This window comes from Cucurbita moschata, unplaced genomic scaffold (genome assembly GCF_002738365.1).
Source record: "Cucurbita moschata cultivar Rifu unplaced genomic scaffold, Cmos_1.0 Cmo_Scf00002, whole genome shotgun sequence".
Taxonomy (NCBI): domain Eukaryota; kingdom Viridiplantae; phylum Streptophyta; class Magnoliopsida; order Cucurbitales; family Cucurbitaceae; genus Cucurbita; species Cucurbita moschata.
This window is the reverse complement of record NW_019268518.1, coordinates 2,667,300-2,694,297: the sequence shown is the minus strand read 5'-3', so window position 1 is coordinate 2,694,297 and position 26,998 is coordinate 2,667,300. Positions and strand designations below refer to the sequence as shown.

General features: G+C 35.7%; 1 protein-coding gene across 3 annotated transcripts in view; it reads right to left on the bottom strand.

Moving 5' to 3' along the window:
* The window catches only part of LOC111457781 (sodium/hydrogen exchanger 8), a 41,670-nt gene that overhangs the window by 855 nt on the left and 13,817 nt on the right, over positions 1–26,998 (bottom strand). For all 3 annotated transcript variants that reach the window (XM_023100181.1, XM_023100195.1, XM_023100188.1), the window contains 11 exons: positions 26,607–26,791; positions 25,724–25,771; positions 25,521–25,628; positions 20,833–21,064; positions 16,689–16,991; positions 15,440–15,537; positions 12,618–12,749; positions 12,319–12,537; positions 12,000–12,206; positions 4,277–4,541; positions 611–903 (listed from right to left, as the gene is read on the bottom strand). In XM_023100181.1, coding sequence (XP_022955949.1) covers positions 611–903; positions 4,277–4,541; positions 12,000–12,206; positions 12,319–12,537; positions 12,618–12,749; positions 15,440–15,537; positions 16,689–16,991; positions 20,833–21,064; positions 25,521–25,628; positions 25,724–25,771; positions 26,607–26,791 — 2,090 coding nt within the window. The remainder of the gene's footprint in view (positions 1–610; positions 904–4,276; positions 4,542–11,999; positions 12,207–12,318; positions 12,538–12,617; positions 12,750–15,439; positions 15,538–16,688; positions 16,992–20,832; positions 21,065–25,520; positions 25,629–25,723; positions 25,772–26,606; positions 26,792–26,998) is intronic.

The following is a 26,998-nucleotide window of genomic DNA, read 5'->3' as shown; positions in this document are numbered from 1 at the left end:
TTAGCAAATGTGGGTCACCCCTCCCAACAATCCTCAACCATCCTCCCCTCGACAAAGCACACCATAGAGCCTCCCCTAAGACCTATGGAGCCCTCGATCCTCCTCTTAATCGAGACTCGACTCCTTTTCTCTGGAGCCCTCGAATAAAGTACACCTTTTGTTCGACACTTGAGTCACTTGTGACTACACTTTCGAGGCTCACAACTTCTTTGTTCGACATTTGAGAATTCTATTGATACAACTAAGTTAAGGGCATGACTCACCACAATGGTATGATATTGTCCACTTTAAGCATAAGCTCTTATTTACTTTTAGTTTCCCCAAAAGGCCTCGTACCAATGGAGATGTATTCCTTTCTTATAAACCCATGATCAACCCCTTAACTAGCCAATGTGGGACACCCGTCCTAACAATCCTCAACCGAAACAAAGAGTACCTAAGAATAATTAAGAAAAAGACGTACAATCAACTAATATCCCATAAGAAGAAATCTTGATCTTATCAAATACCCAATTGGAAAAGTTTGCCTAACAGAATTTAATAGCTATATTGAGATTACGTTGGGGGTTTATTTATAAAGTGAAATCTGAAATATTACAACTGAACATACCATGCTGCCGTATATGCTTAGCTGCATTGCCTTTGCAGACAAGCTCTCAGCTGGACGCTCAGTTTTTTCAGATTTCTGCTTCTGTGGTGGTCTTGGAGCGGACAATAGTTGAGGCCAACTCATAAGACCAGAGTGATCTCTGCTCGGTGATCTTTGAAGGTGATCGGCAGAAGATGGTGACTGATTTAGAATGTTATTTGATTGAAGGGCAGTCATGTCAAAAATGATTACTCTTGCTCTTGTTGTAACTTCATAAGAGGAGCCTTGATGAGAAAAACTAGAACCACTCGTACCTGTAAGAATCAATAAATAGCAAGTCTTAACAGTTGTTTCCTTCTTTGCACATGAAAAATTGAGGATACGCATCCACTGTAAATGACATAAAGAGTTATGCCAGGAATGGGTTGTATCAAATTATCAATATAAAGTGCTTCGCTATTTATCATAACCAAATAAAGAGATTCAACGAGAACTAGTTAAAGAAAACCATTACTTACAAGTACATACACACACAAGACGCATAGCACACACTTGGTATTATGCATATTAAGAATTGACCTTAATTCAAATGAAAAGACTGCCACGATAAAAGAAGTGATCCTGGATCATATAAATCAATAAACAGAGAGATAACCAACAAAATAGATGACAAGGTAAAACACATATCGGTTCCAGAATGTTATTTTCATTTACTCAAACATCCTAATGAATAAATTGCCATAGGTCAAATTGTAGGTGAAAATCGACATAGCAAGCCACGTTCCTACTACAACATTTAAACTGCAGTTCAGAAAAGAGATTTCACATGGACAGAAATAACGTTCAATTCCAGCATTTAACCTGACAGCTGCATCTTTCCCTTTCATCTTTTTTTTCGATCAGTAGCTAAAACATGAGTCAAAAGAAACCTACGGCTGTAGTCTTATTCCTGAATGTTATCGGTTCTTCCTATCCATGGAACCATGGCTGAAGCGCCATGTAGAGTTCTGATAGGAACTATAAGAAAAGTCCTCGCTATCCATTTTTAAGTGCCTTACAATACCTGCCCAAATACACCTTCAATAAAAGGGTGCTATCAAACTGAACCATTGTTAGTATTCCCCCAAAATTTTTGTCTTCAATTTGAGGGAAAGATTCCCCCAAAATTTTTGTCTTCAATTTTTAGAAAGGAGCTTTCTAGCGAGGGTCAACAGTCTCCTTTCAGCTCCACCCAACTTTGCAATGGTCAACATCACTCCTATTAAAGCCAAGCAATTATCACTTCGTGTCTCTTCAAATCGTTTCTCACATTCTAGCTTATTCACATGGAAGTATTGCTTCACCTCATACACCCAACCGTGGAAATTTATTCAATTAGATATGTGGGATCTCCAATTTTCTGCTCTTCATAGCTACTTAATTTACTTCTATTACCAGGTCAGGCACTTCATTTTTTCAAGAAAATCCCTACTCCAGCAGCACTACTCTTATCATTTAGATCCATTCTGGTCTGATGTCCATTTTTAATAATTATTTCCATTATTTTTAGGGGAAAGTTTACTTTTAACCATGCTTAAAAGTTAGTGAGAAATTTTTTAGCTTAAGCTTTTAATTCTATAGATTTAACCTCTAAACTTGAAAAAAGAAAAAAGTGGTGAAACTTAAGCCTTAAACTTATTCAACTAATACTCTTCACTAGTCAAGTTTTCGCTTCTCTAAAGTTGTGACCAGTGATGGACGTTCTTAAGGTTGGATGAGATTACATTTTGGATATTGATTATTCTAATTATGTTGGAGGCTTTTATATAGTTGAATTTGAGTGTTTTCATGATTGGGTTTGTACAGTCCAATGCATGATTTTATTTTTATTTTATCTTCTTTATTTTATTTTTAATTTTATTTTTTATATTTGTTGCAAGTCTAAATTAGCTTGCTATTTTTTCTTCTTAAGAGAATTACATGTCTCTTTTATAGGGAAAAACTAACTAAATCAAAACTGATACATAATCTAAATTCCTTAGTTACAAGGTAATCTAAATAAAATTTCTAGATAAGATAAATCTAAATAATAATCCTAGATAATAGGTAACTAAATTTAAATAAGTCCTACCACATCAATTAGGGAGGGTCAACCTACTCCCCTTATCGAATGGGATTACAAAAATATCCTTCTATACTCCCCTCAAAATTGAGTAATAGATATCATTTGTTTTTAGCTTGGATAATAACTACTCATGAATTACACAAAAATCTCCTAACATAAGGCTAATCCTTCTGCACTCCCCTCTCAAGCAGAAAATGAAAATATCTATTATTCAGCTTGGACTGGATAAGTTTATGTGCAATATTGATTGCACAACTTCGACGACACCACTTGAACATCAAGGCATGACTTCAATGGTAGCTGTGAAAACTCCAAATAAATTTGGTCCGGTGGAAGATGGGATAACTTCGAATAAATTTGGTTATGAAAGTTTCGAATAAATTTGGTTCAGGTGGATGATGGGTAGCTATGAAGACTACGAATAAATTTGTCAATGGTAGCTATGAAGGCTTGAATAAATTTGTCAACGATAGCTACGAAGGATTCGAATAAAACTTGACAGTACCTATAAAGTCTGTGAATAAAACTTCATATGATGGATGATTGATGGCTATGAAGGTTTAACTGATACCCTTTTCGAACACAAGATTAACGAAGGAATATACCTTTTCAGGACCTTGGATCTAATTTGTTGAGTTGAGAACGAACATCTCAAACCAAGTACAACCAAATATTTTGGGTGTAAGAGAAATCAAAGGTTGTTAGGACAGAAAATACGATAAGGTATTTCACCTTTATGAATTAAGGAGATCATGTGATTTATTAAGAAACAACTCGTCAAAACAGCATCAACCATGTATATAAAACATTAAGGCTCTTGCTGTTTCGAGGAGACGACAATTCTTAGATGGAGTATCAATCCAAGGGGATTGATTAAGGATTCCATATTCACCTAAATAAGAAGTACGAGCATGAGAGAAATATTTTTTGCCAAAAAACCCAAAAAGAAAAGGGTTCTGAACTCCAAACCTAAAGCTTCATAGAATCCTAGGTTAACAAAAAAAGATAAAAAAAAATAAAATAATAAAAAAAACTCTAGTGGACCTAATTAACTTAAGCAGGAGAAAGGAAAAAGGCAATAAAAGACAAGATAACTGATACATATATAGAAAACATAACCATACTAATATAACATCTCAAAGCATCCTTCATTCTTTCCTTTTGAGAATGAAGTATAAATAACAGTAGTGAAAGTTGTAAGTTGACACAAGAATCGAAAGTAAAGCATAAGAATTGTCAGTAGTTTATATCATTTCATTATGGTTATATGAAGAATACAGTTCTCAAATACACTTATCATCATTTGTTAACCTAGGCATAGCACAATAAATTAGAAGAATATACCCTCAACCAAAGGGTTAGAGGTTCGAATCCCAAATGCACACGTTGAACTCAAAAAAAATAAAATAAATAAAAAATAATAAATAAAAATAAATAATAAAAAAAGACACCGTCAGCCTTAGTGCGCATAAAAATTGTTATAATTTAACTACTTCTATCAGCTCTATTATTATATTTCCAAAACAAGAACTTAGCAATACAGTTCACGTCATTCCAACAGCATATAAGTATAGTTTGGTTACCTGAGTTTTCCATACTGTGGAAGCTCTGGTTCCCATGCGAAGAGAACAACACAGCGGGTGATGCTATCAGTTCCTCCTGGATGCCAGGACTTTTGACAAATCCTTCCAATAGAAAGCCAATAGAATGGCGTGGAATTTCTATTGTTTCTCCTTGTATATACATAGTCATTACTGACCCTTCAACAACAAGAACTCTCAGATCTCTCATTTCTATTCTCTCAAATACTTGTGGAAGCAAAAGTTTGGCAAGAACAATGGAACATTCCTGCAAGCAACCTCGACAAAATAAGCATTGACAATTCTACTGATACATGATAACTTAATAAGTATGAGAAACATATATGCCCCTTAGACATAATGGCTTCAAGCTTCTGTTAGATCTAAATAACAGGGTAATCAAATGGATGAATAGTGTAAACCAACTCTTGTAGAGACAATTTATTTAAAGTGATGACCGAAATGATACAGCCTTTGGTCCTATTTTAAGAACGAAAATCTGACAGCTAATTCTAACAAACTTTAACAACATTATAAACTAAATGAAAATAACACAGATCCAATCAATCATAACATAACTGAACATTACAAATATCTAATCAAAGACACAACACACATCATATTTCATCCTCTCTAAAATTAAATCATCTCGAGTTAAGATGCCAATTGGACACTATCCGGGGCATAATAAGGATGAAGATCGGAAAGGTAGGGTTGATGTGTAAATGTTGTGGAATATCTATCTTGTAGGCATTTGTTCCATATCGTTGTAAGACTTCAAAAGGACCCAATTTATGGTTCTTGAGTTTGTTATATGTCCCTGTGGGGGAGCGAGGTTTTTGCAAGTGAATCATAACGAGGACTCAAATTTCAAAATTTGATGCCTGACAATGTTTATCAACAACTTTCCTGTACACAGATTTCTCAATGCTCTCTCGAACTTCCTTGTGGAGCTTTGCGATTCTTTCAGCCATAAGTTCAACCTCCAAGCTAACATCAATAGAAGAAGAAATATTAGAAAGATCCACGGTTAATCTCAGTAATTTAGTGTAGACGACTTCAAAGGGACGCTTCCCTAAGGACTTGTTCTTCATATTGTTAATGAAAATTTAGCTTGGGCATGGACATGTCCCATTCTTTTGGATGATCTTTGTGAAGGCATTGAATTCGGTTCCCCAAGGTTCTATTAGTAACCTCCATTTGACCATTCATTTGAGGACGACTAGTAATCCTGTACTTTAAAATGGTGTCAAACTTTCGCCAAAGGGTTTACCAAACATGGCTTGAGAACTTGACATCTAGATTGGAAACAATGGATGTAGGGATGCTATGTAGACGAACAACTTCACGAAAAAATAGGTTAGCAATGTATACGGCATCATTAGTTTTCTTACAAGCTAAAAAAATGGCTCATTTTACTACACGGATTGATCACCACTAGGACATAATCAAATCCTCGTTGAGTATGTTTGAGACCAAGCACAAAACCCATGGGTAGCTCGGTCTTCCCAAATGGATATAGTTGTTGGTAGAGATGTATATAGTCCAATACTAGTAGAAATTCCTTTGTTCGTTTGGCAAATGAAACATCGCCGACAAAGTTATGTACATCCTTGCGGAGTAGTGGCCGAAAGAAACATGTGGAGACAAGGTCCAGGTTTTGTCTCTCCCAAAATGTCCAGACAATCCTCCCAAATGTAAATCTTGGATCAAATCCTCGCAAAGAGAAGTGTGCGAAATACAAAGTTTATCCCCTTTAAAGAGATAGCCATCAATAATATGAAAGTCATCGGAAGCAATATTGTTAGAAAAGTTATAACAAATTATATGAAAATCAGTATCATGCCCATCAAAATCCGGTAAGTGTTCAAATGCAATCACTTCCCCTTGAAGAATTGTTACCGAGTGTGTACTTGGATATCCACTGTTATGTTTTATCACAAAAACAAATCACTGATGGAATGTAATCCATCGAGCATGCATCCTGCTTATAGCTTTCTGAGATTGAATGAACTTAAGATAAAAATGATCAGTAAAAAGGATAAGTTCTTTAAAGAGAAGGTAACGTTCCCATTCTTTAAGAGATCTAACCAAAGCATATAACTCTTGTTCATACGTAATCCAATTTTGGGGAGATGGACTAAGATTTTCACCAAATATTCAATTGGATGATTGTTTTTTATGACAAAACCACTCTTATTCCAATTCTCAAAGCATCTACTGCCACCTCGAATGGTAGTGTGAAAGCTGGGAGGGCTAAAACAGGGTTGTGACTAAGTTTGAATTTTAGGTTAGCAAAGTAATTATCTCATGCATCTCCTACTGAAATTGTCCTTTCCTAAGGCAGACTATTAATGGTGCTGAATGGTGTATAAATTCCCTAAAAAAGTGGAGAGTCCCAAGAATGATTGAACATGTTTAACGGTGGTGGGTGTAGGCCATTCTATCATGGACTGAATTTTATTAGGATTCACCTTAACTCCAAAAGCTCCCATAAAAAATTCTAAGAAAGATATTTCATTGACCATAAAAGACATTTTTTGGAGTTAATGTATAGGCTATTAGCATAATGTAAATGTACCAAATGTTCATCATGGTTCTTTCTATATATCAATATGTTATAAAAGATCTGAATCATTAGCCTCATAAATGTGCTTGGCGTGTTTCGGAGTCCGAAGGACATAACAAGCCATTCAAAAAGTCCATCATTTGTCCTGAATGCTATCTTTCATTCATCTCCCGGCTGATTCCTAATCTGATGATATTACTTCTCAAATAAATTTTAGAAATACCTTGACACCTTCCGCTTGATCTAAAAGATCATTTATCCAAAGGATTGGAAATCGATATTTGACAGAAACTTTGTTGATAGCTTGACTATCAATACACATATTCCTTTGGACCCATTTTACAATGAGGAAGATTTGGTATTGTGGATCCAAGGATAAAGTCAGTATTGTGCTGCATGTTTCAAGAGGTGGCAATTCAGAGGGCATGTTCGTTACATCAGAAACTTGATTAAAAAAAAAAAAGAATTATGTACTTCAGTAGGTACTTTTGGTGACTTCTCCCTACTTTTTCCACTTTTACAATAAAACACTTGCAGTTCGGAATGGTAATATGCATAGGTAACATCAAAATCTTTTTCTCCATCCCATTCTCCCTACCCAACAACTCAAACACTCGATTTAGATGAATATAAAGAATAGGAGAGAGAAAATGCAAGGAGAAATATTGGCTTAAAGTTTATTGGATGACTTCAAGTATGTTAAGTACCAGAGAATACAGAAAAAGCAGAAAATTATATTTTCGATGTACGGACTACGGGAATATATATATGGTTCAGTTTACTATGTATAACTATCTACCATATATAGCCATTTACTATTATGTCTTTTACCATATATAGTTTTACTATACATAATCATCGAGTAAACTATAAATAAGCCAAATTACATGACTTTAACAATTCTTCCACTTGGAAATTGATCCAATCTACAAAAAATTTTATTCTCAAACGATTCATCTCACCATCAATATATTCACTGCACCAGACCAATTAAGGTTTTGCACAAAAATTTTCCAACATCAACACATTTTGTCAACATGTCTGCTGGATTTTTTTGCACCCTCTATCTTCTCCAAACACATATCATTTTCTTCCACTAAAACACATATCATCTTCTTCCACTAACCTGCAAGTGAAATGGTACCATCATAACACCCTTCACAATCTTCCATGAACTCTTCCCAAACTCGGCTGCATAACTTGTGATATCCAACTAACTAATAGAAATCAGATTTTTTTTTAGACCAGGAATATATCTGAATCCTTTAATGTCCATTTATTTTCAACGGGAGTTTTTATGCATACATCCCCCTTTCCAATCAATCTCTAAAGCTTTGTTGTCGGCAAGATACGCCTTCTCAAAATTTTTAGATTTGAAATTTCGAACAGTACCTTGTTTGGAGACGAATGAAAAAATGCACCTGAATCCAAAATCCATAATTCAACCAGGCTGTCCACACTGAGGATTAGAATATCCCTAATGTCTTCTATTGAACTTATAGAATCATTATCATCCTCCGATTTGTGATTTTGCTTCCTCTTTGGTCTTGTACAACCTGTCCGAAAGTGTCCTTTTTCTCCATTATTCCAACATGTTGGTCTATTCGGAGATTTTTCCCGTTCTTTGATTTTGATTGGCCATGTTTGTTTGGGCCCTTCCATTTACTTCTTCCCCTTTGGTCCAAACTGAGAGTACTACCAGATGAATCTCAAATTTCTCGTTTGCAAATACTTTCACTCAGAACTGCATCTCGAATTTTATTGAACTTCAGTTTCTTAGATCTCGGGAACTGCTGATCGCAACAACAGTATCCAAAGACAGACTCGGGTAAAGATGACATCAAAATCAATACTTTAATTTCATCTTCAAAATTAATTACCACCGAACTCATTTGACTTTACAATCATATTGAATTCATTTATATGATCTACAACAAATCCACTTTCAAACATTTGTAGATTGAACAATCTCCACGTCAAATACACCTTGTTCATAATCGATGATTTTTAGTACATATTTGACAATGCCTTTAACAGATACGTCATTGACTTTTCCTTGATGATGTTGAACGCCACGTTTTTTTAACAACGTCAATTGGATCAACCCTAAAGTCCGTCGATCCTTGAGCTTCCACTGCTAATGGTCATGGTATCCGGCTTCTAACCAGACAAGGGTTCGTGAAGATTTTTCTGGTACAAATAATCTTCCATCTGCATCTTCTAGAAACCAAAATCGGATCCTTCAAATGCAATCAACTTGGACATGAAGCTGTGATCTGCAAAACCAAAGATCAAGGGAAAGAAGTAGATGCACAGGCAGTTGATCAAGATGAAGAAGAAGATCAATTGTTTATGGTCACTTCTTCCTCAGGCAAAGAATCAAGCGAGAGCTGGTTGATTGACAGTGGGTGCACAAATCACATGACATATGACAAACACAGAAGTCAAGAGAGTGAGGATTGACAATGGTGAACACTTGGAAGTCAAGGGAAAAGGCACCGTAGCTATAACAAGCTATGAAGGTACAAAATTTATTCCAGATGTTTTATTTGTACCTAAAATTGATCAAAATCTGTTAAGCGTTGGTCAGTTACTTGATAAAGGCTATAAAGTGTTGTTTGAGAATAAGCAGTACTTGATCAAAGATGCTAGTGGCAAAGACTTGTTCAATGTCAAAATGGAAGGAAAAAGCTTTGCTCTAAATCTGACGGCCTTTATATCCAGAGTTAGTGCCACTGAGATTTGGCACAAAAGACTTAGACACTTTCATCATCGAGGTTTGCTTCAGTTGCAATCAAAGAAGCTGGTAGAAGAACTCACTGACATTGATGAGGACATGCTTCCTTGCCGTACTTGTAATTTTGGGAAGCAACATAGGCAACCCTTTTCTAAACAGGCATGGAGAGGCTTGAAAAAGTTGTAACTGGTTCATACTGATCTTTGTGGTCCTCAGCGAACACCATCCTTAAATGGTAATCTTTATTACACTGTTTTTATTGATGATCTAACAAGAATGTGTTGGATCATCTCGCTAAAGCAAAAGTCAGAAGTTGCGGGTGTATTTCAGAAATTCAAAGCCAGAGTTGAGAATGAAAGTGCATGCTTGATTCAGACTATAAGATCAAATTATGGCAAAGAGTACACTTCAGAAACTTTTAACAGGTTTTGTGAAGAGGCTGGAATTGAACATCAATTGACAGCACCATACACTCCTTAACAGAATGACGTTAGTGAAATGAGGAATAGATTCATAATGAAGATGACGAGATGCATGCTTCATGAGAAGGATCTTCCAAAACGTTTTTGGGGAAAAGCAGCAATCATTATTGTGTGCTTGCAAAATCGAATTTCAACAAAAGCTGTGAAGGACCTGACACCATTTGAAGTTTGGTATGGTTATAAACCTTCTTTAAAGTTCCTTAGAGTATTTGGGTGTCTTTGCTTCACTTACATTCCACACGTCAAGTGTGATAAGCTTGGCAAAAAGACAGAAGCTGGCATCTTTGTTGGGTATAGCACAATATCCAAAGCTTATAAAGTTTTTCAACCACACACTAGTCGTGTTATTGTGAGCCGAGATGTTCATTTTGCTGGAAATGAACAATGGAATTGGGAAGAACTGACGAAGGTGAATCAGATTTCTAATGCACCAAACAATTTAATCTTTGGTAGCATGTTAGAAGAGTCTGAAGATAAACGACTAGAAGAGTCTGAAGATGAACGACAAGATGCTTTGATTGATGATGCACCTATTAGAGGAGGAGCTTTCAGTGATCGAGAAAAACAAAATCTGGGAGTTAGTTGATCGACCTCTAAACAGAAAGATAATTGGAAATAAAATCTGGGAGTTGGTTGATCGACCTCTAAACAGAAAGATAATTGGAACAAGATGGGTGTTCAGAAAAAAGCTTGAAGTTTACAGCATCTAAACAAGGAGGAGTGTTAAAGATCATGTATTTGTTTAGATGCTGTCTAATTAAATCTCCATTAAGAGTTAGATTTAGTTAAGAGTTAGATTTAGTTTTTGATTTGATTAGATTTTGTTTTGATTTGTTTACTGGTTTGTTACCAGATTTTCTGCAAATTTTTAGGTAGATTTTCTAAATATCTTTTTTATATTCTCTTGTATATATATGAAGCATTCTTGCTCTTCATAATTCAATCTTCTCATCAACCATTCAATAACTCAGTCTTTCACTAACAGAAACTAATCTTCTCATCAACCTTTCAATAGCTCAGTCTTTCACTAACAGAAACCGACCTTTCATCAATCATTCTTTTCCAAGTTTTGATAGGTTGTTTTCCACAGCTTTGTCGATTGATCTCCAATTGTTCCCACCATGCCCAGGAACCTCCTTTTAGCTTAAGCTCAACAAGCTGAACCTTTTTCTTTGCTAGAGTGTTTGTATATTTGGGGAAGAAAAAAAAAAACTTTCCACACATTTTACCCAATGAAGAAAGGTTTCGATGCCCATTTTCCTAGTAAAAGTTGGTAAATCTATCTTCCTTCTAGTCATTTGTTTCTCCTGTTTTGTGGCCGTTTTTTCCTTTCTTCCCCATCGCTTTCATCTTCTTCCTTCCTTGAAAAAACTAGGTCTTGATGGTTCTTTCTTTGTGTAGTAACTTTCTCATGGTTTCTTCAAGATTAATCTGCCAATCTTGGAGAATTTTTGATGTTGATGGAGATTTAGATGCAGCGATCTGTTTTTCATGAGATGTAAGCTGTCCTTGAATTGACCTGAGAAATTCCATTTGCTGCGAGATTGTACCAACCGTTCGATGAATCTCACAATATTCTCTGAATATTATCCCCTGCAGTTTCAACTGACAGCAAGTGTTGAGTCATTGATCTTGGTGAGAGGGCAGGTCGTGGTTCCGCTTCTTTGTTGGTTTGGGAGGAACCCCTGTGGTAGGTTTCTTACCTCACAACCTTATAAAACTAAGAAAAATAGCGCAGGTTGTAACAAACATAACGTAGCTGGAAATTATAAATAACTAATCAAAGACTCAAACACATCAATGGGGTCTCAAATCCTTCAACTCAGAAGAATAATGCAAGTCTTCATTTCTCACTATCTTAACTTTCGTTCTCTTTTTATGCAGTCCGGATTTATAACAGTACTAGAAATAACAAAGTTCTGAGGTTAATAGTAATACCTGCCACAAGAAGTCTTCAATTGAAGGATCTGATCTAAGTACCGAAAGAAACTTGTCGTGTTCAATAAAAAAAGAGAAAACAACAGAATCTGCTATCATGTCACACAAGCATGGCTTCTCAGTAAGCAATTCATATAGGCCCAAAGTACATCCATGAGTAAATGTGGGGTGCAGGGAGAACCTGTTTCTCATGCTCCTACTTTCCCACTGGAAGGAAATAGAATCAAAATGAATCAAAAGAGTGCGTAAAACTCGTATGCCCGAATTCAGAATGTAATAAACATGACAGGATAAAAAAAAACAAAAAAAATCCTCTTACCTTGACCACTCCGTTGGATATAAGCCAAACACCACTAGGCTTTGAACCTTCCTTGTAAAGTGTCACACCACGTAGTTTCATAACTTCTTTTGTTGAAAGTTCAAGTGGTTCACGTACTAAAGGAGGAAGTGCCCCAAGAAATGGATGGACACTCATTAAGTTGCGCATTTTTGGAACCTTTACCAGAGGTGGATTTCTTAGAAGCCTTTTCAAGTCAGTCTGCAGTAAATGAAGCAGCACTTTATAAACAAAGATCAGTAGCTGCAATTGCAAACGAGTGAGAGAAAGATCAGGAAAACCTGGACAGCACCATGAAGATGTAACATCTCTTTCTCTTCTAGTAGGCCAACCTTCTCTAGATTTTGGACATATTCAAGTAAATGGTTGAGCACTGAGTATGTTACTTGTCTGGTTTTAACAACACGCAAAACCTGAAAAGAAGTTTCCAAGTAAGCATGTTATAGCAACTTGGTGAGCATAACATATCATGAATAACCTACAAAAAAGGGGTAGAAAGAAATAAACACATTATTAAGCCCCTTCCTAGACGAACCAACCCTAGAAACATGAAATGGAAAGGTCTGGATGTTGTGTAGAAAGAAAGATAGGAACTGAAAAAGAATATTCAGATAAATGAAAAAATTTAATGAGCATCGGTTCATTCCTGCTATTCATACTACTATAACATCAATCCCAAGGGCGACTTGTATAAAAAGAAAAAAAGAGTTTTCATAACTGGTGGCTGTTAGTGTTGCTAATCCAAGGCGATTGTGAGAAGAACGATTTGTAGAGCATAACTGGTGGCTGTTAGTGCTACTAATTCAAGGTGATGATGAGGCCAGATTGTAGAACATAACTGATGGCTCTTAGTGTTACTAATTCAAGGGGATAGTGAGAAAGAAGGATTTGTAGAGCATAAACCAAATGGAGTTTGCATAAAGGGTGACACCCACCAGCAAGTAGCTGTTGTCCATTAGAGTCATAAATTATGCACATACGAGAGCCCTAAAGTAATATGTTTTATAATTACAATAAAAGACAATATAACTGATGGATTTTTATTCTAGTTCCCCCGATAGGAAACAATTTAACAATATTTCACTAATTTCATAAATTGTAGAAAAAGGCGGAAGATCTGCCAAAGTTAACAGATTACAAATAAAATAAAATAAAACTTCCAGTTAGCTAAAAGTTCATTTAATATGTAGTTAGAAAAGAGCAAGAAACGCTTACATTGAGTTAAAGTGTTGAAGGAATGATCAATTTAAGGAATATTTGGCTAAATCCTACATTTGTGCACAAATCCCAAGTAGAGTGTCTAGAATTTTTAGTCAGCCATATAAAAGGCCCATATACCTCTCTAAAGTAAATAAATTGCTCCAGTTTATATTTGCGACATGGAATTAGAACTTTTCTATTAAGATTTTTTTTTTTTAGAATCAAACTCTAACTCAATCGGTAAAGCCTTCATAGTTGTCAACCAATCTCCATGATTAAGTTTTATTTGGAGCCTTTATAGCTACTGTCATCATGACCAAATTTTATTCCGTCCGCAAATCTAACTCACACTCAGTCAGACATAACATACTCAGTAAGTGTAATTAGCCAATTCATGCATGATCCACGGAAGCCTCACCTTCAGGCAATAGATAGAGTGTTATGCTATCTAAAAGGAACCGCAGAAAAAAGAATTTTATTCAAACAGAACAATTTTCTTGAATCGGAAGCTTACATCGACACTAACTATGCTGTAACAGTAGTAGACATAAGATCTACTACAAGGTATTATAATTTTCTTGGAGGTAATTTGGTAGGAGTAAAAACCAAAATGTAGTGGCTAGAACATTTGTTGGATTAGAATTTTGAGCTATTACAGAATGGCTATGTGAATTCTTATGGTTGAAGATAATCCTTGACGACCAACAGATTAAGGGAGAAGGTCCGATAAAGTTGTACTATAGCAACAAATTACCTCTCAATGTTTCACATAATTCTATCTAGCATAATAGGACAAAGCATATTGAAATTGATCGACATTTTATCAAGGAGAAACTAGAGAATGAGATTGTATCCTTTAGTTATGTGTCCTCACAACTTCAACTAGCAGACATACTAACACAAGGACTTCACAACTCAATGTTTCATGAATAAGTATCCAAATTGGGAATAGATGTTATCTATTCCTCAGTTTGAGGAGTGTTGAAGGAATGACCTTGATTTAAGGAATATTTGTGTAATTCCAAGGTTAAGTTAAGAGATCCTTTGTTGTTAAATAGTCATTCCTTTCTAGTCAGTACAGCCAAAAAGAAGCTTACATATATGAAACCGTAGAATTTTTTTTTTTTTTTCCTTTTTTCTTTTCTGAAAGGATGGCCCTCCAAAATAAAACAACAAATGATACACGTGTTCCAACCAAAGATAGCCGAAATGGACCATTATTTTTATAAACACGATATATACAATAATATGCATGTCCAGCACTCCCCATCAACATGAACAAAATATGATTATCATGTCCAACTTGGTAAACAAAAGTAATTGACTTGTGCTCCATAAATAGATTTGTAACGGAAGTAACATTCTGACGTACAGAATGATAATCAACTATTTTAGTTCACTCAAGATATAGAGGATTAAAAGTAGCATGAAAGGCGGCTTGATTGTTACATCACAGTGGGGCAGCTGAAATCACACATACGGGAGAATGTTCAAGTGGTCCAGTTGGCAATACCGAGTGCTCAAAATAGAATATCCTCCTACAGCACCACCTTAATCTCAACTCAAAGCCCTAGGAGTATATCCATACAGCGGGCAATCTAATGAAGTGTCTATCCTTTACCTATCCTGGTATCTGATTTCTCTCTTTAAGTCTTATGAGAGAGAACGAATGTTGGCTAAGCCTATGAGTTGAGTAAAATAAATTAAAAGTCTAACAACAAATACGAAAAACAATGGAACTTTTTTGAAACCTGATTTAATACCCACATAATCATAAATAATAAAGCATAGCGTCTATCAAAGTTGGCTGACAAACATAAAGAGAAATTTCTCTATGACAATGACGACCTACCACAACTGACCAAAACTTGCCCATGAAGCATCCATTACTAAACTTACAAACCTGAGGAAATGTCTCACGAACATCTTCCAGAAATTTTCGTGCTTCTTCACCTTCAGCCTCACTTTCATTAATAACAGTAGAAGCAATATCGCTATCACCTGAAATATCATAAAAATATATGTTTGTACATCATGCTTGCTTGATGTATACTAATACATAATCATTTTTTTAACAAGAAACGAAACTTAAGAAATGAAAAGAGATTAATGCAGCAATGCTGAAGAAAAAATATAAACTCCAAAAAGGAGTGAGAAAGAACAAAACATAGAGAAATTACACATGAGAGAAGCCTGGAAAAGAGAGGAAAAAAAACTATAAGAACAGTCGGAGCAAAGCAAGGAAATTCAACTCCAAAGAGGAGTAAAATAATAATATGATCATAAAAAGCCATCATTTCAAATGTCAAGAAATTAAAATGAAGATCTAGATTCAGAGCTCATCAAGTAGCTCCTAGTAAGAAACCAACTTCAGTATAGAAGAACGTGATTTTGGTGATAAGGTACAGGCAGAAGAATGAAAATTTCACCCAGCTCCACTTGTGGAACTAGATTCATGAAAAACTTCATCAAAAGTGACTGGCATTCTACTCAAAATGAGATGCAGAATAATTCAAACCTAGGAAAGTAAGTTTTGACTAGGAAAAATATTTAGGGGCACGAAAATTTTGATTAGTTGTCCAATAGAAAGATGTAAAATATTTTAAAATTTGAAAAAGTAAAAATTATTTGGTGGAGTGTTACACAACCAAGTTTAGACAATTACCAAGGAAAGTAAAGAATAAGAAAATATTGTTTCTTTCCTGAACCTATCATATGATGAACCATTGGGTACTGAAATGTCAACTTTGCAACATAAGATAACCAACTGGAAAATAGATTTTTGAGCAAATAGAGAATGCACAAAACAGAGTAGAAGGAGATGCACATGGGACTGGTCATTCATCAAACAAAGACCATCTTCGAAAAAGTTTCCACCATAGAACTTGGAAATTTTCACTTCAAATTTTGGAAACCTTCATCCTCCGCTGGCAAGATATATCTAAATAGATGGGCTAACTACTGATAAAATGAGGAAAGGAACTTCTGGCCACATACAAGGTTCACGAATCGAATTCTTTTGCAACTAATTGAAGAAATATATCATTCTTAAATAAATTCTGTAGTTTAATATACAAGATAGCCAAGGGAAAGTAGGGAAAGGAAAACCTAAATAAAGAATCCTAACATCGCAATGGAAGCTAGCTAGTTACCTATAAACTCATGAAGCTGTTGTCTTGCAATTCTGTGTGCACGGAGAAATGCAGCACAAATATAACATCCAGATTCCAATCTTTCCACAGTGAAGTATGTAACCAACTTCTGAGGGAAAATGCTTGTCTGAAGGAACCTGTAATAATTTGGAAAATGTACATTAGCTTTTAAATCTTTCCAATCACATAAAGGCTCGTTTGCAACCAGGTCAAGGGCTTCATCCACAGATTGCATCAAGATATTTGCAGTAGTTTGTGTTATCCTTCCCTCGTCAAGCATCCCCCAGTAAGCAGCTTGAACACCTAATGATAAATGATTGTTTTATTTAATTGAGATCTGACATCAGATTCACATCGAATTAAGTCTAAAGCACAGAAGATTCAAAAAAAAAAATATGGCACATAGATAATTAAACTTCTACTTGATATAGGTCACCCATTTATTAGTTTAGTTCAATAAAACTAATTTATCAACAAAAAGTGAAAACCAATAACTAGAAAAAGATAAAAGGAAATAAACACATCTATATTTAACCAACATTGAGAAAATAAATAATCAAATTACTTCAATGATTTCAAGAAAATGAAGAGCTCGTCATTTCGATTGATATTTAAATCCTTGAGTCAAGTATATCAATTGTTGCACGTCTAAATTAGCTTATTGTTTTTCTTATTTTATTTGAGAGAGGTACATTTGTCTTTTATAGTACACAAATGATAAAATAAATCTTAGATACTAAGTAACAAAATAAGATAAATCTAAATAAATCTCTAGTAAAAAGATAAGATAAATCTAAATAGATCTCTAGTTATTGGGTAACAATATAGATAAGATTAACTACTTTCCTTATTTAATGGCATTACATAAATATTCCTTGAATCAAGATTTTTTCTTCAACACTCCCCCTCAAGCTGAGGAGTAGACATCATCCATTCCTAGCTAGAATACCAAGTCACGAAACGTTGAGTTTTGAAGTTCTTTTGTTAGTAAATCTGCTAACTTGAAGTTGAGAGGGCACATCACTAATGCATACTATTCCCTCCTATAATTTCTCTTTGATAAAATGTCGATCAATTTTAATATGTTTTGTCCTATCATGCTGGATAGGACTATGTCCAGTATTGATGGCTGATTTGTTGTCGCAGTATAACTTTATCGAACCTTCTTCCTTAATTTGTAAGTCATCAAGAATTATCTTCAATCACAAGAGTTCAATGATTTAGCCACCAAATTTTTCTTACTCCTCCATGTTACCAAATTACCTCCAAGAAAGGTACAAGACCTCATAATAAATCTACTATCTACTATTGACCCAGCATAATCAACATCAACATAATCAACATCAGTGTAAACTTCCAATGCAAGGGAATTGTTATGTTTGAACAAAATTCCTTTTCCTGAAGTTCCTTTCCGATAACGTAACACTCTATATGCTGCATGAAGGTGAGGCTCCTACGGATAATGCATGAATTGACTAATTACACTTGTCAAGTATGTTATGTCTGGTCAAGTGTGAGCTAGATATATTTAGCTTTCCCACTAGCCTTTGGTACATTTCTTCGTCCACTGCAGGTTGTTCCTTTGACTCACCCAATTTTTGATGTGGATCCATTGGCGTTGGTGCAGGTTTACATATGTTTTTTCCTATTTCCATTAATAAATCAATCACATACTTTTGTTTTGATATGAAAATGCCCTGAGCTGAGTATTCTATAATACTTAGAAAGTACTTTAGTTTTCCAAGTGACTTGATCTCAAATTCTTTCATCAATCTCCTTTTGAGTTCACTTTTTTCTTCTTCATTCATCTACGTACACTAGAAGCACTGTAACTCCCCTTGTTTCTGAGTGCTTGATAAAGAAAGTGTGATCTTCTTGACTTTGCTTATACCCAAAGTCTTTCATTACCTTTGTGAATCTTCCAAACATGCCCTTGATGATTGTTTTAGTCCATACAAGGTCTTTCCGAATTTGCATACTTTACCTTTTGTGCTCTCAAATACGGGAGGAATATCCATGTAGATTTCTTCATCTAGATCGCCAAGAAGAAATACATTCTTCACATCATACTGTGTGAGCTACCAATTTAAGTTGGCAGATAGGATAACAATATTTTTACGATGTTCATCTTTGCAACTAGGGCATTGCTTCTTGGTAATCTATCCCATAAGTTTGAGTATCTCCTACACCAAAGTCATGACATTATCATGTAGTCTTCCTTGTCCCATGTAGTAAATTTAGGACCTGTATTTGTTGGTCCTAGTCCAATGAGGTGTCGGAGTTTTCCCTTTCCTTTAAGGTAAGTCCGCATGATGTGAGACCCTTTGAGAAAGCTTTTTCCGTTGAGTCAGTATGATAATCAGATGGGTTGAAGGTCACCCTTCTTTTCGGCTATAAGAACTTCCTCTGAGATTTTTTATTCTTCTGACGTGATGAACTAGTGGGTCTTAGTTTGGAGAGAAATTGAGTCTAAAACAAAGTCATGACGAAAAAATCCTTCCTTAAACGGGTTTGGATTTTGGAAAGTGATGGTATAGTGGGAATTGTGGGTTTGTGGAATAGCGGTATATCAAAGTTATTGAATTTGAAAAACAAGTGGGATACCAATAGAAGCTAGTGGGACTATTGAGGTAGTGGGATGATGGAATGAATTAATATGGAGGTAGTGGGACTATTGTAGTAGTAGGCTGATGGAATGGATTATAATATGGAAATAGCGGTAATGCTAGGCTCACGAACTTGTGACTTGTGATGTATGGACTAGCCGGGGACTTGCGATTTGTGACTTGAGGACTAGTAGTGGGGGGCTCGCGAACTTGCGGTGATAGATGCTACTGTAAAAACCAAAAAATTGAAAGCAACGGTGATTGGACTTGCAGTGGTTGCTTAAGGTTCGGAAGCAATGGCGATGGTTTGAAAGTTGTTGAAAGCAGGAAGTTGTGGTTGTTGTGATACTCGATTGGACTTACGGTAATACACAATGGATGATCGGTGGCTATAAAGGCTTCACTAAGAGAGGTACATTTGTCTTTTATAGTACACAAATGATAAAATAAATCATAGATACAGTAACAAGATAAGATAAATCTAAATAAATCTCTAGTTAATATGTAACAATATAGATAAGATTAACTACTTCTTTTATTTAATGGGATTACACGAAAATTCCTTAAATCAAGGTTTTTTTTCTTCAACATCAACTTGTGCCCTTTGACAGCTGTTAAGCTTGAAAACTTGCATAAAATATTGTATTCATTAATATCAAGTCGAGTACAAGCACCATAAAAGACGGAAGAGGATGTTTCTGCACACAAGAACAAGGAGACCAATGGGCAAATGTTTACAAAGAAAGGGACCAACAACTTACAAGTTAAAACCCAACAAAAGGGCTGAGAATGAGCTTTGAATAGTAAGGGTTCAGTCATTTAGCCCCATCAAGTTTATATCATTGGCTTATACATGGTAAACTTTTAATACTTCTGCAGCTGTTAGAATTTAGCCCATTCGGCTCCAACCTTAGCCTTCACACATAAGGCTGAGAATCAAGCCCATCTTTATATCATTGGCTTATACATGGTGACACTTAACGTGTTCTATCATATATAGATTCTTATTTTATTTTGATACATTTATCTTTCATTTATTGTTGTACTTATCTTGTAATTCTTTTATTTGTAAGCCAAAATTTTTGTTTAACAACTCCATATTTTAAGGTAAATTTGGCCACCTTCTTCCATTTCTTATTAAATAAGCTGTTCAGTCTGCATCCTTTGAAGTAATTAGTTTGATCCATGAACAGTGTACTTATACCAAAACAAAAGTCCAAAAGTATGACTCTGAATTGAATCTTGTACCTTCTATACCAATTAAGAAAAATTGACATACTCAAAATCCTAAATGGTTAGTGTCTACAAAACTTCCCAAAATACTATACACGACTTCCTCCGAGCAATTTGAACTTCAAAATGTTTTAAACTCCACAGTTTTCATCAAATGAAACCTTTAACCTGATTTGATATCACTAAATTGAAGGTGACAAGATTTTGTTCTAGCTTAAACATGTTAACTAGGTTAAATAAAGAAAATGGCATCGTGTTTTAATTTTGCAAATAGTGAAATAAATAAACTAACAGAAATACATTACCATTCAAAAGTCGCACACGAATGTCTCTCAGATTCATTGAGTCAACGTTTTGATCACTTTCAAATGCATTGTGGGGGTGCAGCGGTTCCCCCTCCACATGACTGAGACTTGTGATATGTCTTTTTACTGTAGGCCAGTCAGCAGGTCCCAGTTCCTCATCATCTCCAAGATCTCCAAAGGCATCCAATGCTTTGTTCAACATCTCATATTTTGTATAATCCAATATGCGTTTCTGTAATGTTGAGACAAAAATAACTGTAAGTGGATAAGTCGTCAATTCAGCATCCTTACTCATTATGAGAATAACAAAGAGACCTACAGTGATATTGGTGGACTAAAGTGAATAAGTTGATTTGTAATTGTCAAGATGGATGACTTTGACGTTGTCTTGAAGAAGGAATTCCTCCTCAAACACAAAGTTATACTGATACCCCTCACTAAATGTTCGGTGATTACGAGGACCAACCCCTCAACTGTCCATGCCAACATTAGGTAACCAAACAAAATAAGGATGATATTGTATCTCCAGTCGAAGAAAGTTTCACTCACGAAGAACCAACATTTATGGGCATCCCCATTCTAGAGGATAAAGATAAGAAAAAAATAGTCACATTGAATAGTCAGCATGTCCAAGAGAAATATAACGATGCTATATTTAAGAGCTTGTCAAAGAACTTACCCCCACATAGGAGAATTGATCGTGGGATTGAATTATTACCGGGAAGGCTCTCTATGGATCTCCAATCCTTTTTCGAAATAAGAACTATGGGAGTGTGTGCCTATGTAATGGCTATCGTGCATGGAACAAGCTTATTATTCGCAAAAAGTTCCTTGGCCCATCATAACTAATTTGTTTGACCAACTTCACCGATCAAAGTACTTCTGGAAGTTACACTTGAGATCAAGGTACTACCAAAATATTGCGGAGGGAGATGAGTCTAAGACGATGTGAGTCACCAAACACATGTGGCTTTTGAATTTCTTGTCATGCCCTTTAGCCTCACCAATGTCTTGACTACCTTTTGCACTTTGATGAATATGGTGTTTCATGAATACCTCAGACAAGTTTGTGGTAGTCTACCTGGAGAATATTGTGGTTTACAACCCAACGGTGGAAGAACACCAAGTTCATTTGCAACTTGTCTTTGAGAAATTAAGGGCAAATCAATTATACGTGGAGACAAAAATGTTCATTCATACAAGAACCCACAAGCTTCTTGAAACATATAATTGAATATGGAAAGATTGGTATGAAAGACGGTAAGGTCCAACCATACGAGAGTTGAAGGTGTCACCTTCAGTCACAGAACTATGTTCATCCCTTGGATTAGCGAATTACTATCAGCAATTCGTCAGAGGATTCTAAAAAAAGGACTGAGCCAATGACTGACATGTTGAAGAAGAATAACAGTGTAAATTGGACTTCGAAGTATCAAGTTGCCTTTGAAGAGTTGATAAAGGCAATGGTGGAGAGATTGGCACTTGGGTTGTCGATGTGACCAAACACTTTGAAGTAGAGACTAATGCGTTGGATTATACTTGTGTGACAGCCTTCTTCAGGATGGACATCTAATTGCATATGAAAGCCAATATTTGAACAATGCAGAGAGGTGTGTTACCTTTGAGAAAGAAATGATGGTAGTAGTTCATTGTTTAAAGGCATGGAGGTAATATCTCTTTAAGGCCAAGTGTGTGGTTAAGACTATTAACGGCCCTACTGTCACTTTTTCAACCAACCAAAATTGTCATTGAAGCAAACTAGGTGGTAGAATATCTCGTTAAGTTCGATTTCTTGTTCAAAGATAAGCCCGATCAGGCTAATCATGCAGCCAATGCTCTTAGTTGTAACAGCGAACATGCGACCGTGTGCATGTTAGTCCACTTGTAGGCCAGTAGATCAAATGCAACAATTCGTCAGGCCATTAAGGAACACTTGTTGAAAGATCCTACTACCCAAGCCATAAATCATCTAGCTAAGGAAGGAAAATAGTGGAAGATTATCTCCTACTCACTAAAAGCAAACGTGCTGGGAACTTGAGAAATTTGTTGTTAAAAAGAATGTAATAATACTTTATGGGAAAGCCACATGGATTAGCAAAGAACTAATGCCCTGCTGAAACGAGTCACTGGTCAAGCCTCCATGACCCATGACAATGTTATGTAGTTCATCAAGACCTGTCTCATCTGCCAACATGACAAAGTTGAAAGAGCAAAATTTGTAAAGTTGCCAGAATTCTTGCCCATGCCTACAAGGTCATGGAAGAGTGCCTCCCTCGATTTCATCACCCACTTCTCTAAGGTTGGAGAGTTCGAAGTGGTCCTCCTCATTGTCGACAAATTCTCAAAATATGCAATGTTTATTCCAACACCAAAGATGCGTTTAGCACAAATTACAGCTCAATTATTCTTTAAGAATGTTAAGTTATGGGGTGCTCCAGGAAACATTGTTAGTGACAGAGATTGCTAATTCACGAGGACCTTCTAGACAAAGTTATTCAGCCTATTAGGCTCAAACTTGAATATCTTTGCCCCCTTACCATATCCAAACTCATGGTTAAACCAAACACCTCAATAACATACTTGAAGAGTATATGAGCTTGACGTAGCCCAGTTCAACTTCACATTTTAAAAAAGTTCCTCAATGGGATGAACCCCCTTCAAGATTTTGTGCGAGAGACAGCCGCACATGCCACATGTTGTGATTATCCTTATGTAGGAAAAAGTCATCAAACTTACAACTTCAACAAAGAGTGTAAACAAACGCTTGACGTAGCTTGCGCCAATTTAGAGGTGTCTAAAGTATGAAAAAGTGAGTTGATCTGAAGCAACGTCCCTTGGAATTCCAAATAGGCAACCAAGTACCTTCAAAGTTGAGGCCAGAACAACTCCTACTTTAGGAAAGTAAAACCATAGAGTTTAACTTCTTTCTTGGATGAAGATTCACCTTGTCATCCACGTAAGTAATTTGAAATTCTATCATCTAGACTAGGTTGTTCGATCGCAACGAGAAATTTAGGCCTTCAGTCATGGTGAAGAATACTGTCACGTAAGAAATAAAAAAGATCTTAGATGAGAGGACAAGACGAGTAGGCGAGAGGACAAGACGAGTAGGCGAGAGGACACGACGAGTAGGCGAGGACGAGTAGGCAGAGGACACGACGAGCCAACAAGTCGTGAAGAGATGTGCAAGACTTCCTAGTAAAGTGGAAGGGTTTCTCCGATGCAGAGATAAGTTGGGAGCTGCTGAAGACCTAAAATCAGCCACTACATATTGATGAGTTTGACAGGGACGTCGACCAATTATGTGAGGAAGAATCTCATAGTCATGTTTATCCAGGTCATGTTTCACATGGCCACATCCTTGTTCCAAACCTTATACATCTTTCCTTCTAACATATTATTCACTTTTCTTGTAGTTTTCTTGGCGTATGACTCCTCACCAGTTGAGATGTCTACACCTGCCAAATACACTTTGCCTTATAATGTATTATAGAAGGCTACAACTAGTTGTCAAATCTTCCTACTTGGGTTATATGCTATCAACATTGTTATTGTCTCTTATTACTTGCTAACGTACAACATCTATTTTCTCAAAAATTCTTTCCAAAACTTCCTCTAGCCTCCTTTTCTAAAACCATTTCCAAGAGCAGGGTAGAGGCTACAAGATAGAAAATCCAAGTGAGAGTTGATTCACTCACTCAATGAGGATAGTATGTGTAACACAATCACTTCATGAGTCCAATTAGTGTGCTTGTGACACTAGGCATGCCAATTTCCAAGCCCACAAGTGAAAAAAAAAATCTAAAGTATAAATGCAAGGGGTATTAAAGCTAAGAAACACAAGCACAAACATGCCACAAGTCAATTTTCAAAAAAGGACACCACACGTTGGAGACACATTAGTTTAAAAAAAAAAATGTGTGTGTGCATACTTAGACATAGTATGAATATTTAATGCTTTTAATGTAAATTTCAACCTTCAAACATCATACAATTCATTAAAAACATTATAAAGAATTAAAGATGAAATAACCACTAACATCTAACAATATCCAATTGTTTTTTCGTGGATAACAGCAGTAGAGACCTAGGGGATGGTGGATGATGGAGGTTGGAGATGATGAAAAAGGTTGAAAACCTGTTTTTTAGGGCTAAATACTCATTGGGCTTTGTTTTTTTTTAAATGGCCTCGTTAAACTTTTAAAACTCGAACTTTTTTTTATAAAAAATAAATTCATTAGCGTGTCTTTGAAATGTTTGTGTCCTGGCTTTTATAATAATAGATGGACACGCAAAAAAGCGTGTCAGAAGTGTGTACAAGTGGGTCGGCATTTTTCCATTATGCGAGTGTCAGCGATTTATAGCACTGAAGTATGAATAAAAGAAGTAAATGGATGGTTGAGGAATTAGGTGGCGGTCTATATGGCTATAGTGAAAGCTGTCAAAACATCCCTGCAAGGCATCTGTCGTGTAGGTTACTGAAATGAAGAACTTTGATGATGCATTCCTTTTTTCAAAGATTCAATAATCTACATGTTTAACAATAAATAACTGAAATGCAAAAATATCATTACAAAATAGAATTAGAACCAGCAGACAGAGAGAAGGAAGATATAAACCAAAGGACTCCATCAATGAGGGGGGGAGAAATTCAAAAGTTGCACTTAAAAGATCAAACAGAGTTTTACCTTAGCCACGGAGAGCTTGTCCATATGTAGAAGATGTAAAATGAATTGTGTGGTCGAACCATTTACAATAAGTGTCATGAATACGATTCCACCCGTGAAAAAAACAAACTGTGACGGAGAAAAGTGCCTATCTTTAATCCCCAATTTTTCTTCCAATATTAATATAAAGTCAGGTGTAAACATTAAAAGCTCCAACTACTAACCAGAGTTCCAGTTTCTGAACTGATGTACAATGACTGGTCACTTGATCGCTGAAATAACAAGAGTTTACAAGTTAGAAGGTACATAAGAATATTGCTAATAATATCTTCGAGCATAGGACTATAGTCATAAACGAAAGGTCTTCCATTTACATCCCAGCTTTCTGAGTTGTCACACAAGTACGTAGAACAAACATCCAGAAGACCAGAAGATCCGTTGGCCAAGGGGGCATTAGATGAATGTTCAATTACCACTAATCCCTGAAGCTTAAAATCTTAAGTTAGAATGAACTTTATCCTTATTTTATCCTCAACACGTGGGTAAGCTTAAATCTAAGTTAATTAACGAATTCCAGTGTGTACTGATAATATTTGAACAAGTAAAAAAAATAAAAATAAGCATTTATTGATCTTGTACTACGATAACTACTGCTAGCTCAGAAGCTAAAACTATTAGATTTGACTACGTCTGATCATATTATGTCAACAAGATATCAACTTGATAGTATCAAAATGTTAACTTGCAAAGGTTGAAATGTAACTTCTGCCATATCCTTTACACTTTATCTTGAATTATACGAATTTTCATTCAATTGTTACTCATACTTCAACAATTTACATAGATGCAAATTGTCTGTGAAGAGATTCATTTGATCTATTGGTTACTTTCACACCTTTTCTTTTGTTTTCTATCGAGTTAAAAATTCCAAGAACTTGAATTTTTAGTTTTTCAATCCTAGTGATTTGTGAAATATTTTAGTTGTCACCAACAAAATTGAAGTGCTAGCAATTGGGAAAACATATTGATGATTACTTAGGTGAGAAGATGATCAGTTTATAAACATGTAATGAAGATGCAGTATTAGCATTGATTTGAAAAGCTTGCCTTCACTGACAGTGAAAGTGCCAGAGCAACAGCTCCACGCAGACCTGACCAAGTCAGTATTGTGGCTTCTTTCCAATCCAATCCATATCCAAAATACCGCAGAAATGGATATAGTACTCCAACAACCATTACTCGAGATGCTTGCACATATGCATAAAGCAGAATGAGGAAGCCCCATGATGCTCCTGTGACATAAAAATGGTAGTTTGAGCCTTGGAAAAATAAAATGACAAAATCCACCCACTAAATATATTTAAGATAGTAACAAAAGTACTAGTATATCACAACCCTTCTCAACTAAGTCTTACCTCACTCTCTCTCCTCAATTTCCTTTCTTTTCTTTCTTCTTCCGTTTCATTTTCTTTTTTTTTTTTTTTTTTTTTTTTTAACAA